This window comes from Oncorhynchus tshawytscha, linkage group LG12 (genome assembly GCF_018296145.1).
Source record: "Oncorhynchus tshawytscha isolate Ot180627B linkage group LG12, Otsh_v2.0, whole genome shotgun sequence".
NCBI lineage: Eukaryota > Metazoa > Chordata > Actinopteri > Salmoniformes > Salmonidae > Oncorhynchus > Oncorhynchus tshawytscha.
Window position 1 is genome coordinate 9,603,588 of NC_056440.1, and position 15,855 is coordinate 9,619,442.

General features: G+C 45.5%; 1 protein-coding gene across 1 annotated transcript in view; it reads right to left on the reverse strand.

The window, feature by feature from the left end:
• The window catches only part of LOC112236936 (protein FAM189A2), a 53,238-nt gene that overhangs the window by 4,739 nt on the left and 32,644 nt on the right, over positions 1–15,855 (reverse strand). The window contains exons 8-9 of the mRNA XM_042331302.1: positions 11,771–11,974; positions 9,614–9,936 (exon numbers count right to left, since the gene is read on the reverse strand). Coding sequence (XP_042187236.1) covers positions 9,614–9,936; positions 11,771–11,974 — 527 coding nt within the window. The remainder of the gene's footprint in view (positions 1–9,613; positions 9,937–11,770; positions 11,975–15,855) is intronic.

Here is a 15,855-nt window from a genome sequence, read left to right on the forward strand (position 1 = left end):
GGGAGAGGAGGCAGAGCGAGGTGACGCTGTAGCAGGGGCTGTGGGAGAGGAGGCAGAGCGAGGTGACACTGTAGCAGGGGCTGTGGGAGAGGAGGCAGAGCGAGGTGACGCCCTAGCAGGGGCTGAGGGAGAGGGGCAGAGCGAGGTGACGCTGTAGCAGGGGCTGAGGGAGAGGAGGCAGAGCGAGATGACGCCCTAGCAGGGGCTGAGGGAGAGGAGGCAGAGAGAGATGACACCCTAGCAGGGGCTGAGGGAGAGGTGGCAGAGCGAGGTGACGCCCTAGCAGGGGCTGAGGGAGAGGAGGCAGAGCGAGGTGACGCTCTAGCAGGGGCTGAGGGAGAGGAGGCAGAGCGAGGTGACGCTCTAGCGGGGGCTGAGGGAGAGGAGGCAGAGCGAGGTGACGCTCTAGCGGGGGCTCAGGGAGAGGAGTCAGAGCTGCGACATCATCTCTCAGAGAAGTCATCCCTCAACATGCTGGGACATCATCCCTCAACAAGCTGCGACATCATCTCTCAGAGCAGTCATCCCTTAACATGCTGCGACATCATCCCTCAACAAGCTGCGACATCATCTCTCAGAGAAGTCATAACTCAACCAGCTGCGACATCATTTCTCAGAGAAGTCATCCCTCAACATGCTGCGACATCATCTCTCAGAGCAGTCATCCCTCAACATGCTGCGACATCATCTCTCAGAGCAGTCATCCCTCAACAAGCTGCTACATCATCTCTCAGAGCAGTCATCCCTCAACAAGCTGCTACATCATCTCTCAGAGCAGTCATCCCTCAACAAGCTGCTACATCATCTCTCAGGAGAAGTGGGAGTTTGTAAAGGTGCCACTCAAGACGTCGTTTGAGACATAAACCATGGTCCACAGACATGACGGTAAAGAATTTCAGTTAAGAAAAAAGAAAAAAAAATGTACTCGGTGTGGGCTGTGTCTTTGAACATTAGCTACCGGTAGCCATGTATGTAACGTTCAGTTTTTTGTAAATGTAAATGCTAGCTAACGTTAGCTATGTATTATTTATTATTGAATATTTGAAATAATATTCATATTTTAAATATCAAGTCATGGCGGTTCTAGTCGTTATGGAATTCAAGCGCTTCTAGTGTTAGACTCCTTTAGAAACCCCCACCTCTCCTTATATGGTTCCTTTAGAAACCCCCACCTCTCCTTATATGGTTCCTTTAGAAACCCCCAGCTCTCCTTATATGGTTATTTTAGAAACCCCCACCTCTCCTTATATGGTTCATTTAGAAACCCCCACCTCTCCTTATATGGTTCCTTTAGAAACCCCCACCTCTCCTTATATGGTTCATTTAGAAACCCCCACTTCTCCTTATATGGTTATTTTAGAAACCCCCAGCTCTCCTTATATGGTTATTTTAGAAACCCCCACCTCTCCTTATATGGTTCCTTTAGAAACCCCCAGCTCTCTTATATGGTTATTTTAGAAACCCCCACCTTATATGGTTCCTTTAGAAACCCCCACTTCTCCTTATATGGTTATTTTAGCAACCCCCACCTCTCCTTATATGGTTCCTTTAGAAACCCCCACTTCTCCTTATATGGTTATTTTAGAAACCCCCACCTCTCCTTATATGGTTCATTTAGAAACCCCCACCTCTCCTTATATGGTTCCTTTAGAAACCCCCACCTCTCCTTATATGGTTCATTTAGAAACCCCCACTTCTCCTTATATGGTTATTTTAGAAACCCCCAGCTCTCCTTATATGGTTATTTTAGAAACCCCCCACCTCTCCTTATATGGTTCCTTTAGAAACCCACACTTCTCCTTATATGGTTCCTTTAGAAACCCCCACCTCTCCTTATATGGTTCATTTAGAAACCCCCACCTCTCCTTATATGGTTCATTTAGAAACCCCCACTTCTCCTTATATGGTTCCTTTAGAAACCCACACTTCTCCTTATATGGTTATTTTAGAAACACCCCACCTCTCCTTATATGGTTCCTTTAGAAACCCCCACTTCTCCTTATATGGTTATTTTAGAAACCCCCCACCTCTCCTTATATGGTTCATTTAGAAACCCCCACCTCTCCTTATATGGTTCCTTTAGAAACCCCCACCTCTCCTTATATGGTTCATTTAGAAACCCCCACTTCTCCTTATATGGTTATTTTAGAAACCCCCACCTCTCCTTATATGGTTCCTTTAGAAACCCCCAGCTTTTATATGGTTATTTTAGAAACCCCCACCTCTCCTTATATGGTTCCTTTAGAAACCCCCACTTCTCCTTATATGGTTATTTTAGCAACCCCCACCTCTCCTTATATGGTTCCTTTAGAAACCCCCACTTCTCCTTATATGGTTATTTTAGAAACCCCCACCTCTCCTTATATGGTTCATTTAGAAACCCCCACCTCTCCTTATATGGTTCCTTTAGAAACCCCCACCTCTCCTTATATGGTTCATTTAGAAACCCCCACTTCTCCTTATATGGTTATTTTAGAAAACCCCCAGCTCTCCTTATATGGTTATTTTAGAAACCCCCACCTCTCCTTATATGGTTCCTTTAGAAACCCACACTTCTCCTTATATGGTTCCTTTAGAAACCCCCACCTCTCCTTATATGGTTAATTTAGAAACCCCACCTCTCCTTATATGGTTCATTTAGAAACCCCCACTTCTCCTTATATGGTTCCTTTAGAAACCCACACTTCTCCTTATATGGTTATTTTAGAAACACCCCACCTCTCCTTATATGGTTCCTTCAGAAACCCCCACTTCTCCTTATATGGTTCCTTTAAAACCCCCACCTCTCCTTATATGGTTAATTTAGAAACCCCCACCTCTCCTTATATGGTTCATTTAGAAACCCCCACTTCTCCTTATATGGTTCCTTTAGAAACCCACACTTCTCCTTATATGGTTATTTTAGAAACACCCCACCTCTCCTTATATGGTTCCTTTAGAAACCCCACTTCTCCTTATATGGTTATTTTAGAAACCCCCCACCTCTCCTTATATGGTTCATTTAGAAACCCCCCACCTCTCCTTATATGGTTCCTTTAGAAACCCCCACCTCTCCTTATATGGTTCATTTAGAAACCCCCACTTCTCCTTTTATGGTTAAAAACCCCCACCTCTCCTTATATGGTTCCTTTAGAAACCCCCACCTCTCCTTATATGGTTCCTTTAGAAACCCCAACTTCTCCTTATATGGTTATTTTAGAAACCCCCCCTCTCCTTATATGGTTCCTTTAGAAACCCCCACCTCTCCTTATATGGTTCTTTAGAAACCCCACTTCTCCTTATATGGTTATTTTAGAAACCCCCACCTCTCCTTATATGGTTCCTTTAGAAACCCCCAGCTCTCCTTATATGGTTATTTTAGAAACCCCCACCTTCTTATATGGTTCCTTTAGAAACCCCCACTTCTCCTTATATGGTTATTTTAGCAACCCCCCACCTCTCCTTATATGGTTCCTTTAGAAACCCCCACTTCTCCTTATATGGTTATTTTAGAAACCCCCACCTCTCCTTATATGGTTCATTTAGAAACCCCACCTCTCCTTATATGGTTCCTTTAGAAACCCCCACCTCTCCTTATATGGTTCATTTAGAAACCCCCACTTCTCCTTATATGGTTATTTTAGAAAACCCCCCAGCTCTCCTTATATGGTTATTTTAGAAACCCCCACCTCTCCTTATATGGTTCCTTTAGAAACCCACACTTCTCCTTATATGGTTCCTTTAGAAACCCCCACCTCTCCTTATATGGTTAATTTAGAAACCCCCACCTCTCCTTATATGGTTCATTTAGAAACCCCCACTTCTCCTTATATGGTTCCTTTAGAAACCCACACTTCTCCTTATATGGTTATTTTAGAAACACCCCACCTCTCCTTATATGGTTCCTTTAGAAACCCCCACTTTCCTTATATGGTTCCTTTAGAAACCCCCACCTCTCCTTATATGGTTAATTTAGAAACCCCCACCTCTCCTTATATGGTTCATTTAGAAACCCCCACTTCTCCTTATATGGTTCCTTTAGAAACCCACACTTCTCCTTATATGGTTATTTTAGAAACACCCCACCTCTCCTTATATGGTTCCTTTAGAAACCCCCACTTCTCCTTATATGGTTATTTTAGAAACCCCCACCTCTCCTTATATGGTTCATTCAGAAACCCCCACCTCTCCTTATATGGTTCCTTTAGAAACCCCCACCTCTCCTTATATGGTTCATTTAGAAACCCCCACTTCTCCTTTTATGGTTATTTTAGAAACCCCCCACCTCTCCTTATATGGTTCCTTTAGAAACCCCCACCTCTCCTTATATGGTTCCTTTAGAAACCCCAACTTCTCCTTATATGGTTATTTTAGAAACCCCCACCTCTCCTTATATGGTTCCTTTAGAAACCCCCACCTCTCCTTATATGGTTCCTTTAGAAACCCCCACCTCTCCTTATATGGTTCATTTAGAAACCCCCACCTCTCCTTATATGGTTCCTTTAGAAACCCCCACTTCTCCTTATATGGTTCATTTAGAAACCCCCCACCTCTCCTTATATGGTTCCTTTAGAAACCCCCCACCTCTCCTTATATGGTTCCTTTAGAAACCCCCACCTCTCCTTATATGGTTCCTTTAGAAACCCCAACTTCTCCTTATATGGTTATTTTAGAAACCCCCACCTCTCCTTATATGGTTCCTTTAGAAACCCCCACCTCTCCTTATATGGTTCCTTTAGAAACCCCCACCTCTCCTTATATGGTTAATTTAGAAACCCCCATCTCTCCTTATATGGTTCCTTTAGAAACCCCCACCTCTCCTTATATGGTTATTTTAGAAACCCCCACTTCTCCTTATATGGTTCATTTAGAAACCCCCACCTCTCCTTATATGGTTCAATTAGAAACCCCCACCTCTCCTTATATGGTTCCTTTAGAAACCCCCATCTCTCCTTATATGGTTCCTTTAGAAACCCCCACCTCTCCTTATATGGTTATTTTAGAAACCCCCACTTCTCCTTATATGGTTCCTTTAGAAACCCCCACCTCTCCTTATATGGTTCATTTAGAAACCCCCACCTTTCATTTTCATTTAGAAACCCCCACCTTTCCTTATATGGTTCATTTAGAAACCCCCACCTCTCCTTATATGGTTAATTTAGAAACCCCCACTTCTCCTTATATGGTTCATTTAGAAACCCCAACTTCTCCTTATATGGTTATTTTAGAAACCCCCCACCTCTCCTTATATGGTTCTTTTAGAAACCCCCACTTCTCCTTATATGGTTCCTTTAGAAACGTCCACCTCTCCTTATATGGTTCATTTAGAAACCCGCACTTCTCCTTATATGGTTCCTTTAGAAACGTCCACTCCTTTCTAAACCACCACAGTATCAGTAGTCGCAGCTGGACCCTATTGAACCAAGCCGACTCGCGCTGTAGTAGACTAATAGCTACTATAGTATACTAATAGCTGCCATAGCTAGCTTATTTATCATCCAGTATGATGACGTAGAACCTGTCTTGTCTGCATCAACCCGGGAGACCCTAGATAAGCTAGCTAGCTAAGCTAATTGACACTTCATGCACTTTCTCATCCTACAGTTACAAATAATAACAACTCCATTCAGAATATAAAGTAGCAGTCTACCTGTTGGCTCTTGGTCGTTCTGGCCTGTCCTTCTCCTTTAACTTTTAATTCCATTATTTTAATTCAATCTACCATTGATTAGACATCTCCTAACTTTTGCCCCACACGGAGGCTCTGTGACTGGAGCCTATTGCCGTGTTGATGACTTATGATTGGTCAACAACAAGCTACACTCGCCATGCTCCACTCTCGTGAAAAGCAAAGCACAGCAGCATAAATTATACAATTTCTCTCCCTCACTCTCTCTCTCTACTGCACCAGTCTCATTCGGTTCTGTATGGGTCCTTCTGGATAAGGCAGTTAAAATGACACATACCAGAGACCTGTGACAATCATATCAAATCCCACCCAGACCCGTGACATTATTTCGAATTCTGGATCCGGTTCCGCTTGGGTCTGGATGTGGTCTCAATTATTCGGGTACAGGTGGTTCTGTGAAGACATCTAATGTAGCCTGTACCTGTTCTATGTAGCCTGTTCTATATAGCCTGTACCTGTCCTATGTAGCCTGTACCTGTCCTATGTAGCCTGTACCTGTTCTATGTAGCCTGTACCTGTCCTATGTAGCCTGTACCTGTCCTATGTAGCATGTACCTGTTCTATGTAGCCTGTAGCTGTTCTATGTAGCCTGTACCTGTTCTATGTAGCCTGTACCTGTTCTATGTAGCCTGTACCTGTTCTATGTAGCCTGTACCTGATCTATGTAGCCTCTACATTTAACATTTTAGTCATTTAGCAGACGCTCTTATCCAGAGTGATTTACAGTCATCTTAAGATAGCTAGGTGGGACTGTAGGTTGGTTCAGCCCCCGAAGTGACTCTTATCCACACTCTATGCAAAAGGTTTTAGATTTTCTCCTCAGGAATTCAGCATTCAAATCAAATCTAATCAAATGTATTTATATAGCCCTTCGTACATCAGCTGATATCTCAAAGTGCTGAACAGAAACCCAGCCTAAAACCCCAAACAGCAAGCAATGCAGGTGTAGAAGCACGTCTATCTGTGTTATCTTGCCAACCCTCTCATGTCACATCTCTGGGTAGTAGAGGTTCTGTTGTGATTACATCCTGAAGGTTTGATACCTGATTGGAGGTTAACTTTACAGTCATGCGATTGGTCAACCACTCATATTTTGAATCCAAACATTCAGATGTTAAATGCATTGTCTCTTTCTCTTATTTGTTCCTGACCCACGCTGGTGAGATACCTACACTCTCTCTCTCTGCCTCTCCCATGAGCTATGGACCTTGTGCCATAGTTTCTTTGTCTCTCTCCCTCTCTGACCATGCCTAGACTAATGATTTGTAATGCTTGTAAGTTACATTTTATGCCTTGTATGTGAATCCATTCATTTTACAATGCTATTAAATATCTGTCTTTGATATAGACACTCTCAGACCAATTCTTGCTAGTCAACACCGACTCATTGCCTAATGCTGGCTTGCATATTTTAATTAATTTTATGGAGTCAGATAAACATTTTATTAGGCTAATTCCTTAGTCATATTACAGGCTGTATGTGAGGTATACACACGGGGTATACAAAACATTAGGAACACCTTCCTCATATTGAGTTGCACCCCCTCAGAACAGCCTCAATATTCGGCAGGGCATGGACTCTACAAGGTGTCGAAAAGCATTCTTTGTTGACTCCAATGCTTCCCACAGTTGTGTCAAGTTGGCTGGGTGTTCTTTGGGTGGTGGACAATTTTTGATACACATGGGAAACTATGGAGTGTGAAAAACCAAACAGTTTTGCAGTTCTATGTCGCCTCTACCTGGTCTATGTCGCCTCTACCTGGTCTATGTAGCCTCTACCTGGTCTATGTAGCCTCTACCTGGTCTATGTCGCCTCTACCTGGTCTATGTAGCCTCTACCTGGCCTATGTAGCCTCTACCTGGTCTATGTAGCCTCTACCTGGTCTATGTAGCCTCTACCTGGTCTATGTAGCCACTATCTGGTCTATGTAGCCTCTACCTGGTCTACGTAGCCTCTACCTGGTCTACGTAGCCTCTACCTGGTCTACGTAGCCTCTACCTGGTCTACGTAGCCTCTACCTGGTCTATGTAGCCTCTACCTGGTCTATGTAGCCTCTACCTGGTCTATGTAGCCTCTACCTGGTCTATGTCGCCTCTACCTGGTATATGTCGCCTCTACCTGGTCTATGTAGCCTCTACCTGGTCTATGTAGCCTCTACCTGGTCTATGTAGCCTCTACCTGGTCTATGTAGCCTCTACCTGGTCTATGTAGCCTCTACCTGGTCTATGTAGCCACTATCTGGTCTATGTAGCTACAGAAATATCAAATTTACATCAGTATTCACACCCTTGAGTCAATACATGTTAGAATCACCTTTGGCAGTGATTACAGCTGTGAGTGTTTCTGGGTAAGTCTCTAAGAGCTTTACACACCTGGCTTGTACATTCTTTGCCCATAATACTTTTCAACATTCTTCAAGCTCTGTCATATTGGTTGTTGATCATTGCTAGACAACCATTTTCAAGTCTTGCCATAGATTTCCAAGCAGATTTAAGTTAAACCTATAACTCGACCACTCATCAATATTTACTGTCTTTCTTGGTAAGCAACTCCAATGTAGATTGGGCCTTGAGTATTGAGTTATTGTCCTGCAGAAAGGAGATTTAATCTCCCAGTGTCTCGTGGAAAGCAGACTGAACCAGGTTTACGTCTAGGATTTTTCTTGTGCTTAGCTCCATTCCGTTTCTTATTTATCCTGAAAAACGACCCATTCTTTAACAATTACAATCATACCCATAACATGATGCAGCCACCACTATGCTTGAAAATATGGAGAGTGATACTCAGTAATGTGTTGTGTTTGCACCAAACATAACCCTGGTTCGTGACATAAAGTTAATTGCTTTACCACATTTTTTTCGGTTTTACTTTAGTGCCTTCGTAAACAGGATGCATGTTTTGGAATATTTTTGTTCTGTACAGGCTTCCTTATTTTCACTCTGTCAACTAGGTTTCTATTGTAGAGTAACTACAATGCTGTTTATCCGTCCTCTGTTCTCATATCACAGCCATTAATCTCTGTAACTGTAGTCACCATTGGCGTCATGGTGAAATCCCTGAGCAGTTTCCTTCCTCTCCGGCAACTGAGTTAGGAAGGAAGCCTGTATCTTTGTAGTGACTGGGTGTATTGATACACCATCCAAAGTGTAATTAATAAGTCAAAGGGATATTCAATGTCTGCTTTTTTCATTTGTACCCGTCAACCAGTATGTGGACCTTCTTTGGAAAACCTCCAAGGTTTTGTGTTTGAAATTCACTGCTCGACTGAGGGACCTTACAGATAATTGTATGCAGACGCTCAGAGTGAGTCCATGCAAGTTATTATGCGACTTGTTAAGCACATGTTTACTCCTGAATTTATTTGACTAAAATGTAATAATTTCAAACTTTGCTTACATTTGTATATGATCACATATACAATATTACGTGTGGGAATACTTTGGAGTAAAACTAACTAACACTTGGAGCTGATTTGCAGGTGTTGTTATAGTCTTCTTTTTTTGGTGTGGGGGCGGAAATAAAATCACCCGTGGGCCACCGGTTGGGAACCCTTCTCTACCAATTCTATGTAGCCTCTATGTAGCTTGTATGTAGCCTCTATGTAACTTCTTCACAAGTTCTATGTATCCGCTATGTAGCCTCATTACCAGTTCTATGTAACCTCTATGTGGCCTCTGTATCAGTTCTATGTAGCCTCTATGTTGCCTATTTACCAGTTCTATGTAGCCTCTATGTAGCTTCTTCACAAGTTCTATGCAGTCTCTATGTAGCCTCTTTACCGGTTCTATGTAGCCTCTATGTAGCCTCTTTACCAGTTCTATGTAGTCTCTATGTAGCCTCTTTACCGGTTCTATGTAGCCAATATGTAGCCTATTTACCAGTTCTATGTAGCCTCTATGTAGCCTCTTAACCAGTTCTATGTAGCCTCTATGTAGCCTCTTTACCTGTTCTATGAAGCTGGCACAGCGGACGGCCTCCTCCATGTGTTCCTGGTCTGAGCGCAGCACGCTACGGATGCTGTCCACCAGCTCCTGGACCTCGGGTGTCAGGCTGCAGTGGGCCGGCTGCTCTAGAAACCTGCTGACCAGCTGCTGGGTGTGTCTGTAGCTCTGGTAGTCCACCATGGAGGAGGGCCGGGGACGCCGCGGGCCTCTACCACCCCGCCGGAGAGCCACCGTCTGGGGCCGGGATGACTGGGAGGCCAGGGCGGACTTGGAAGTCTGGGTGGAGACCTCGGTGGTCTGTGTGGCTGCTTCACAGCTTAACACTGAGGGAGGAGGGGGTGGAAGAGAGGAAGGGGAGAGAGAGAGGTGGGAGAGAAGGGAGAGAGAGAGAAAGGTGGGAGAGAGGGGGAGAGAGGGGTGGGAGAGAAAGAAAGGGGGAGAGAGATGGGGAGAGAGATGCATGGGAAAGGGGTGGGAGAGAGGGTTGGGAAAGAAAGGAGAGAGAGAGGGTGGGAGAGAAGGGAGAAAGAGGGGAGAGAGATAGGTGAGAGAGCAGGGGAGAGAAGGGAGAAAGAGGGGGAGAGAGATAGGTGAGAGAGCGGTGGGAGAGAAGGGAGAAAGAGGGGAGAGAGAGGTGGAGAGCGGTGGGAGAGGGGTGGGAGAGAAGGGAGAAAGAGGGAGAGAGCGGTGGGAGAGAAGGGAGAAAGAGGGGAGAGAGATAGGTGAGAGAGCGGTGGGAGAGAAGGGAGAAAGAGAGGGAGAGAGATAGGTGGGAGAGAAGGGAGAAAGAGAGGTGAGAGAGCGGTGGGAGAGGGGTGGGAGAGAAGGGAGAAAGAGGGGAGAGAGCGGTGGAGAGGGGTGGGAGAGAAGGGAGAAAGAGGGGAGAGAGATAGGTGAGAGAGCGGTGGGAGAGAAGGGAGAAAGAGAGGGGGAGAGAGCAGTGGGAGAGAAGGGAGAAAGAGAGGGGAGAGAGCGGTGGGAGAGGGGTGGGAGAGAAGGGAGAAAGAGGGGAGAGAGATAGGTGAGAGAGCGGTGGGAGAGAAGGGAGAAAGAGAGGGAGAGAGCGGTGGGAGAGAAGGGAGAAAGAGAGGGGAGAGAGCGGTGGGAGAGAAGGGAGAAAGAGAGGTGAGAGAGCGGTGGGAGAGGGGTGGGAGAGAAGGGAGAAAGAGGGGAGAGAGCGGTGGAGAGGGGTGGGAGAGAAGGGAGAAAGAGGGGAGAGAGATAGGTGAGAGAGCAGTGGGAGAGAAGGGAGAAAGAGAGGGAGAGAGATAGGTGAGAGAGCGGTGGGAGAGAAGGGAGAAAGAGAGGGGAGAGAGCGGTGGGAGAGAAGGGAGAAAGAGAGGGGAGGGAGCGGTGGGAGAGAAGGGAGAAAGAGGGGAGAGAGATAGGTGAGAGAGCGGTGGGAGAGAAGGGAGAAAGAGAGGGAGAGAGATAGGTGGGAGAGAAGGGAGAAAGAGAGGGGAGAGAGATAGGTGAGAGAGCGGTGGGAGAGAAGGGAGAAAGAGAGGGGAGAGAGCGGTGGGAGAGAAGGGAGAAAGAGAGGGAGAGAGCGGTGGGAGAGAAGGGAGAAAGAGAGGTGAGAGAGCGGTGGGAGAGGGGTGGGAGAGAAGGGAGAAAGAGGGGAGAGAGCGGTGGAGAGGGGTGGGAGAGAAGGGAGAAAGAGGGGAGAGAGATAGGTGAGAGAGCAGTGGGAGAGAAGGGAGAAAGAGAGGGGAGAGAGATAGGTGGGAGAGAAGGGAGAAAGAGGGGAGAGAGATAGGTGAGAGAGCGGTGGGAGAGAAGGGAGAAAGAGAGGGGAGAGAGATAGGTGAGTTAGTGTGTCTGTAGAATTGCATGTAGTGGGACATCTGTTGGAAGCATTAGTAAACTGTGCTTTGCAGTTTAGCAAACAACAGTTCTGCTATCCCTGTGAGGGAGGTCACACACACACACACACACACACACACTCACACACTCACACACTTACAGGGATACAGCAATCCAAATGTGTCTTGCTGACAGATACAGAGGCTGTAGATTAAGTGATGACAGACCGACTGTTCCAGAACTATACCGTTTATGTGATCCTCTTTTACCTTTGGCAGCTAGGTCCAGCAGCGTCACTCTTTGGCTGTTGGAGCCACTGTGCGTGTGTGTGTGTGTGTGACCCTGTCTCACCTTTGGCAGCCAGGTCCAGTAGGACAGGGTCACTGTTAGAGCGTCTGGGTCTCTGGCGCTGAGACCTCCTAATGGGTGGCACAGGAGCACCCTGGTCCTGGGAAGGTCTGGCCTGGTGCAGGGAGGGGGAGGGCGGAGATTGGGGAGAGGGGTGATATTGGGGAGACGGGGGCACTGGAACAACCGTCGTCTGGGGACCAGCATCTGAAACGCAGGAACAACACAGATAATTAGGAGAAGAGGGGGAGAGCTAGAGGGGTAGAGGTAGAGGGGTAGACGGAGAGGGGTAGACGTAGAAGGGTAGAGGGAGAAGGGTAGAGTGAGAGGGGTAGAGGGAGCGGAGTAGAGGGGTTGAGGGAGAGGGGTAGACGTAGAAGGGTAGAGGGAGAAGGGTAGAGGGAGAGGGGTAGAGGGAGCGGAGTAGAGGGGTTGAGGGAGAGGGGTAGAGGAGAGGGGTAGATGGAGAAGGGGTAGATGTAGAAGGGTTGAGGGAGAAGGGTAGAGGGAGCGGAGTAGAGGGGTTGAGGGAGAGGGGTAGAGGGAGCGGAGTTGAGAGGGGGTAGAGGGGAGCGGAGTAGAGGGGAGAGGGGGTAGAGGGAGCGGAGTAGAGGGGTTGAGGGAGAGGGGTAGAGGGAGAGGGGTAGACGTAGAAGGGTAGAGGGGTTGAGGGAGAAGGGTAGAGGGAGCGGAGTAGAGGGGTTGAGGGAGAGGGGTAGAGGGAGAGAGAGGGGCAAAACAAAATATAAACCTTTTTCCTGCACACTATCTTTAGGAAACTCCTTAGAGACATTTGTAATTAGAACCATGTTTTGAGAGCTATACGTTCTCCATCCGTCTGTCTTGCTCCTCTCCTCCACCACATTAACTCTTTCTTCCTTCCTCTCTCTGGAGTGTGGGGTGACACATGAAACCAGGGTCACACCCAAAGCTCCATCTCTATCACAACAAAACCTGTGACCTCAGAAAGTTAGAAAGTGAACCTTCCAGGTGTGTTTGATCATGAAGTCCCTGTCGATCTGACCTTCTGTGAGGTCTCCTCTGACCCTGGGAAAGAGTTGTATAACAGAAAGGAAAGGGGGATACCTGGTCAGTTGTACAACAGAAAGGAAATGGGGATACCTAGTCAGTTGTAAAACAGAAAGGAAAGGGGGATACCTAGTCAGTTGTACAACAGAAAGGGGGATACCTAGTCAGTTGTACAACAGAAAGGGGGATACCTAGTCAGTTGTAAAACAGAAAGGAAAGGGGGATACCTAGTCAGTTGTACAACAGAAAGGAAAGGGGGATATCTAGTCAGTTGTACAACAGAAAGGAAAGGGGATACCTAGTCAGTTGTACAACAGAAAGGAAAGGGGGATACCTAGTCAGTTGTACAACAGAAAGGAAAGGGGGATACCTAGTCAGTTGTACAACAGAAAGGAAAGGGTTGTACAACAGATACCTAGTCAGTTGTACAACAGAAAGGAAAGGGGGATACCTAGTCAGTTATACAACAGAAAGGAAAGGGGGATACCTAGTCAGTTGTACAACAGAAAGGAAAGGGGGATACCTAGTCAGTTGTACAACAGAAAGGAAAGGGGGATACCTAGTCAGTTGTACAACAGAAAGGAAAGGGGGATACCTAGTCAGTTGTAAAACAGAAAGGAAAGGGGGATACCTAGTCAGTTGTACAACAGAAAGGGCGATACCTAGTCAGTTGTACAACAGAAAGGAAGGGGGATACCTAGTCAGTTGTACAACAGAAAGGAAAGGGGGATACCTAGTCAGTTGTACAACAGAAAGGAAAGGGGGATACCTAGTCAGTTGTACAACAGAAAGGAAAGGGGGATACCTAGTCAGTTGTACAACAGAAAGGAAAACAGGGGGATACCTAGTCAGTTGTACAACAGAAAGGAAAGGGGGATACCTAGTCAGTTGTAAAACAGAAAGGAAAGGGGGATACCTAGTCAGTTGTACAACAGAAAGGGGGATACCTAGTCAGTTGTACAACAGAAAGGGGGGGGGTTACCTAGTCAGTTGTACAACAGAAAGGGGGGATACCTAGTCAGTTGTACAACAGAAAGGAAAGGGGATACCTGGTCAGTTGTACAACAGAAAGGAAAGGGGTTACCTAGTCAGTTGTACAACAGAAAGGGGGATACCTAGTCAGTTGTACAACAGAAAGGGGGATACCTGGTCAGTTGTACAACAGAAAGGGGGACACCTAGTCAGTTGTACAACAGAAAGGGGGATACCTAGTCAGTTGTACAACAGAAAGGGGATACCTGGTCAGTTGTACAACAGAAGCAGGGGAACCTAGTCAGTTGTACAAATGAAGATTTTGGGGGGATACCTTTTGTTTACAGTTGTGGGACAACAGAAAGGGGATACCCCAACTGGAGGCCAGTTGTACAACAGAAAGGGGTGATACCTGGTCAGTTGTACAACAGAATAAAGCCATGACAACGGGTGCACATCCCTAGTCTTAGTTGGAGTGCCAAGGGAGTCTGAATGACCATCCGGGGATACCTAGTCAGGGCATTGTAAAACAGAAAGTTTTAGAAATATTGTATTTTGTGGTGCTCTTTGCAGTCAATTTGCAGTCTAAAAATATGTTTCTAATAGGTTCTGGACCCCCGGACCATCCGCTCAATAAAAAAATTGTCCGGCGGCTGAATCTAGTTGATGATCCGTACTGTATTGTGTGTTGAGTCACTGTAATAGGCACTTTAAATAAATTGTGATTAGACTTGACTGGGTGATCTAGAAACTACTACTAGAATGTTACAGAAGCAGTATTGAGAATATTATCAGTGGTGTCTGTTGTACTGTTGAGATGGTTCTAGAAAATGCTTTCCCACTGGGCACTGACATCAGGGTCTAGGTTTTGATTACCATTTGGTTGAATAACGTGAATCCAATGTGAAAACAAACAAAAAAAAGACACCGTGTCATTTGGATTTAGGATAAAAGTAGAACATTACGTTGATTACTTTTTGCAAATCAAATCGGTTTTACACGTTGATTCAACTTTTTGGGTTGAAATGACGTGGAAAACAGCGCTGATTCAACCAGTTTGGACCCAGTGGGTTGTTTGAGAATGTTCCAAAATCTGCCTTCCGGCCAAAATAAGTTATGACACGTTGAAATCTACTCCATTTTGACAAATATTTGTCTCTCTACTCTAACGCTGCATAGCACTTCTGTATGAAACTGCACAGTGATTACAGAAAGGAAATGAGATTTCCTGTTCCAAGCTCTATGTGTCAAACAGACTGAGTTTGTGGGAGCTAGAAAGACAGTGGGGCTGGTGAATGTACACATGAGACTGAAATAAATGTTATTTTAATACATTGATGAAATACCTGTCAGTGGGGGAATCTATCTTTGATGACAGGGCAAGGTTATGTCCCATTCATCTGACTGGGATATATATAGCAATACTTTCACTGTAACTACAGCAGTACACTGGGATACAGTAACTATAGCAATACTTTCACTGTAACTACAGCAGTACACTGGGATACAGTAACTATAGCAATACTTTCACTGTAACTACAGCAGTACACTGGGATACAGTAACTATAGCAATACACTGGGATACTGTAACTATAGCAGTACACTGGGATACAGTAACAGTACACTGGGATACAGTAACTATAGCAGTACACTGGGATACTGTAACTATAGCAGTACACTGGGATACAGTAACTATAGCAGTACACTGGGATACTGTAACTATAGCAATACACTGGGATATATATAGCAATACTTTCACTGTAACTACAGCAGTACACTGGGATACAGTAACTATAGCAATACTTTCACTGTAACTACAGCAGTACACTGGGATACAGTAACTATAGCAATACACTGGGATACAGTAACTATAGCAGTACACTGGGATACTGTAACTATAGCAGTACACTGGGATACAGTAACTATAGCAGTACACTGGGATACAGTAACTATAGCAGTACACTGGGATACTGTAACTATAGCAGTACACTGGGATACAGTAACAGTACACTGGGATACAGTAACTATAGCAGTACACTGGGATACAGTAACTATAGCAGTACACTGGGATACTGTAACTATAGCAA